Source organism: Eurypyga helias, unplaced genomic scaffold (assembly GCF_000690775.1).
Source record: "Eurypyga helias isolate BGI_N326 unplaced genomic scaffold, ASM69077v1 scaffold25462, whole genome shotgun sequence".
NCBI lineage: Eukaryota > Metazoa > Chordata > Aves > Eurypygiformes > Eurypygidae > Eurypyga > Eurypyga helias.
Genome location: NW_010235643.1, coordinates 6,271 through 10,522, shown reverse-complemented (window position 1 = coordinate 10,522; position 4,252 = coordinate 6,271). Strand labels below are relative to the sequence as shown.

The 4,252-nt window shown below is 63.5% G+C and overlaps 1 protein-coding gene across 1 annotated transcript; it reads left to right on the top strand.

Moving 5' to 3' along the window:
- Nucleotides 1-55: 55 nt before the first annotated feature.
- Nucleotides 56-4,251, top strand: LOC104506032 (protein FAM65A-like; the record flags this gene model as incomplete). Its single annotated transcript, XM_010146835.1, has 10 exons — nucleotides 56-268; nucleotides 632-771; nucleotides 1,126-1,300; nucleotides 1,427-1,562; nucleotides 1,692-1,853; nucleotides 1,984-2,142; nucleotides 2,481-2,677; nucleotides 2,781-2,864; nucleotides 3,112-3,202; nucleotides 4,214-4,251. Coding segments are annotated over exons 1-10 (1,395 nt in total), but the record flags the coding sequence as incomplete, so codon positions are not given.
- Nucleotide 4,252: the final 1 nt, after the last annotated feature.

Below are 4,252 nucleotides of genomic sequence, written 5' to 3'. Positions count from 1 at the left end.
CGAGGCGGTGCGGAGCCAGGTGCTGGCACAGGATGGCTGCGACACTGGGGTCCCCATGGCACTGGCACAAGTTCCCAGGGAGGAGAGGCCTGTCCCGGCCCCGACGCTGCCTGCTGGTGTCCCCGAGGTGCCGCGGGGGAAGGTGGTGGATTCAGGTCTGGAGGAGGCCATCAGCCTCCTGGGCTCGGCCCTGGATGACTATCGGGGGCAGTTCCCAGAGCTGCAGCCCCTCGAACGGGAGCTCAAACACCTGGAGGAGATACTGCTGGTGAGATGATGCATCCTGGGGATGACAGGGATGGGGCAAGTGCAGCTGGCAGTGCCCAGGGATAATGGGCATAGGGCTGTCCTGGCTGACTGTGCCCAGGGAAAATGGGGACGGGGACATCCCTGATGGCAGTGCCCAGGGATTATGGGGACAGGACAATCCCAGCTGGCAGTTCTCAGAGATAATGGGGATGGGGCTATCCCTGATGGCAATGCCCAGGGACAATGGGAACAGGGCTGTCCTGGCTTGCAGTGCCCAGGGACAATGAGAACAGGACAATCCCTGATGGCAGTGCCCAGGGATGTGGGTGGTGGGTCTTGGCTGGCGAGCCAGGATCTGACTCCACCGTGCCTTCCTCTGCAGCAGAAGCAGGGCATCTTCCTCAGCCGGGCCTCCAGCATCAGCCTGACTGTGGAGCATGCACTGGAGAGCTTCAGCTTCCTCAACACCTCCGACATGGAAGACTCGGAGGGCTCCGAGGAGGACCCTCTCCAAGATGAGAGGTGCACAGTGGGGCTCATGGGATGGGGCGTGGGGCAGGATGTGGGGCAGTTGGGAAAGGGGATGCCCAGCTTTGCCAGGGTGCTCAAGCACATTTAGACCAACCCGTCACAACTCAGGGCAGGTCCAGGTGGAGAAGCAGCAGGACCTGACCTTTCTGCTGGCACAATGCCACTCGCATCTCTCTGTGGGGGCTGGACAGGAGCCCCTGTGCCCCTGGCACCTGCCCCTTTGCCCAGCCCCAGTGCTGTGGTACTGTAGGTCCTACAGAAAGTCTGCCCAGCATTGGGTGGGGAAGGGTGAGATCCAGATTTCCCGTGCTGACCCGCTTGCCTTGGTCTCTCGCTGGCTTGCAGGAGGGCTGGCAGGCCCCGGCGCAGCAGCAGGGCCCCCAGCGCCAGTGAGACGGGAGCAGACGACACCGGCATGTGCAGCGGCTCTGAGGCCAGCACTGACCCCATGAGCACTGGGAACGAGTTCCTGGATAAGGCCCTGGTGCTTCACCTCAACAACTGCAACCGCTTGCTGCTGGTGAGGAGAGGGGACAGGGCGCAATGGCAGGGGCTCCCTGGGGAGGGGGGTCTTGAGGGGTGTCTTGCTGCAGCATGGAGGCTGCGGTGCAAGCGCTGAGGTCTCTGGTTTGGCGGTGCCTTGCAGAAGCTGGGCACCTTCGGTCCCCTGCGGTGCCAGGAGATGTATGCCCTGGACAGGCTGCTGCGGGAGGCACAGGTGCTGGAGATCGTGTGCCAGCTGATGGAGGAGCGAGCGGGAGCAGCTGGCTCTGCTGCCGAAGGTAGAGACATGTGGCCGAGGGGACCATCCGTGCTGCCCTGGGGGCTCTGTGGGGTCCGGTTTCCCCTCACCGGCACGGCTGTGCCCACTGCTGTGGCCTGGGGAGGTTTGACAGCGCCTGTCCCCACAGTGGTGCAGTTCTCGACACGGAAGGAGGGCGTGCTGCCCCTTTGGGATCACTGTGTGGAAGTGCCCAACGTCTACACCTGCCCCGTGGAGCGGTTCCTGCAGGCACTTAGCACCCAGTACGCAGCACCCATCAGCGAGCGGCACCCCGGCCTGGCTGATGTTGGTGAGTGGGGTGTTCAGGGACAGGTTGCCAGCCCACTCAGTGACCGTGAGTGGGGATCTGAGGGTGCCAGGAGCCCCACAGAGGGGTGGCCATGGCTGCTGCACACCCTGATCCTGGCCCTTTCCCGCAGTGTGTGTGAAGCTGGTGGAGGATGTGCTGAATCGGCGCCTGCCTCGGCGGCCCGGCAGCGCTCAGGCCGAGCAGGTCACCATCTTCCAGTACTGGAGCCACTTCGAGTCGCTTGGTGCCCTGGCACTCGACACCTACATGATGGAGCTGGCAGAGGAAGGTGGGTACTCTCTCACCCTCCCTGGACCCTGGCATGGGGTGCTGGAACATCACCACAGGTCATCACCCCGGCGCATCACCCAGAGGCTCAGCCATACCTGGGGGGGGTGCGTAGGTCCGATCCGGTGCACAGCCCACTCCCACGCTGCCTTCCTGAGCACCCTGGCTCCTTGCTGTAGATCTGAGCATCTTGGCTGGGATGCCCCAGCAGCTCCATGCCATGTCACCCTGCGTGGGGCCACCTCTGCCTACCGCGGGTGCCCTGGGGATGGTGGCAGGGACGTGTGGGCAGTGCCACCCGTCTCCCCATGCCTTGCCTCAACCGACGGTTTCCCGCAGCGCTGCTGGCGCAGAACCTCAACTCGGACGACCAGGACGTGGTGCTGCGTGCCCTGAAGCGCGTGCCCGAGGGCCGTCTGAAGAAGGAGGGTCTGAAGGCGCTCAGTCTGCTCCTCGTGGAGGGCAACAGCAAGGTGGTGAGCGCCGTGTCGGCCCAGCTCCGTAGCCTGGCAGAGAACCCCCGCTTCCGCCAACGGGTATGTGCTGGGCAAGCCAGGGACGAGGTGGGCTGGTGGCACAGCCCCTTGGTGTGCTGCCCCCAGCAGGTGGTGGCGCTGACCCCCCCTCCATCTCCCCCAGGCCCTCGTGTGCTACCTGGAGCAGCTGGAGGACGAGGAGGTGCAGACGCGCGTGGCCGGGTGTGCGGCGCTGGGCTGCCTGAAGGTGAGAGATCTTCTGGAGGAAGAGGGATGGCATGTGGCCGGCAGCTCCGGACACACTGGCACAGCCTCCTGCTCCCTGGGGAGCCCCAAATGTGCCAGAGAAGCAGGGCAGGAAGAGAGATGGGGAGGGAAGGGACAAGACAAGGGAATTCCCTGCACCATGGTGCTGCAGTGGCCTGTGCTGCCTTCCTCTCTGGGTTATGTCCCTGCTGCCAGCCACACTCAGCCCCTCGTCCCTTCCCTTGCAGGCCAAGGAGAGCATCGAGCAGCTGGTTTACCTGTGCCAAACTGACAAGGAGCCTGTGCGGGAGGCAGCCAAGCAGAGCCTGATGCTGTGTGGTGAGTGTCCTGCTGCTCCTCTCTGCTCCCTCCCCACTCATGGTATCCTGAGTGGCATCTCCTGGTGCCAACAGTGCCTGCGGGAGAAGGGGATCCGGGGCTGGTCCCTGCCTACCCCGGCTCATTGTGCCCCAAGCTCTGCCGGGCATGAGCAAGCAGGCAGTGAGGGCCAGGCGTCCCGTGGACACAGAGCACTGAGCCCGGTTGTTATTTATTATTTGCTAGACGGCCCTGAGAGAACCATCTGAGAGGGTTTCTAGGCCTCCAGATCGCGGCAGCTGCTGTGCAGGTTGGGACACGTGAGCCATCCTCGTCCCCCCTGTCCCCGCTCCTGCCGCTTTGCTCACGAATGTCTCCGTCTTAGAGCCTGTCAGCCATGTCACGTTTTGGAGTCTGTGTGTCTTGGTTGTTCATAGAGCCTGTCCCTGTGGCACCCCGGCACATGTAGATGCCTTGTGTCCCGTGTCCCACCAGATTGTCCATGTCACCACCTCTTGCTGGGGATGGCTGTCGCGGGCAGATTTGCGTGCGGGGGTGCCAGGAAAAGATCTCAGACCCGGCTTGTTGCACGGATGTGTGCATCCCTGTGTGTGCCTAGGGGGTCCAAGGGAAGCCCTTGGGATGGCTGTGCCAGTGCATGCAGATGTGAACAGCTGTTTGAGATGCTGGAGCTGGCACAGCCCCGTGCCCTGGCCCCTTTGCCCCAAGCTGGGCTCTCCACAAGCCAGTGCTCCTGTGGCCCGAACGTGGGTGATCCCTGCCCCGCGTGGGCACGGTACGGCAGGCAGCTGAAGAACAGGATTTGCAACCTCTGAATCAGGAGCTCTGGGGGCTTTTTGAGCCAGATCCTGTCTGGGACCTGCCCAAGGGTGTGCTAAGGAGGACAGTAGCCGTCTCCACTCTGGCTGGCTGCGCTCTGCCCTAGCCACGTTTGCCCGGGAAGGCGGCTGGGGATGGGCAGGGGACAGAGCTGCTGCATTTCAGTTCACTGACCGCGGCGTGTACTTGCAGGGGAGGATGGTAAATCAGCTCACCGGCGGCTGGAGGAGA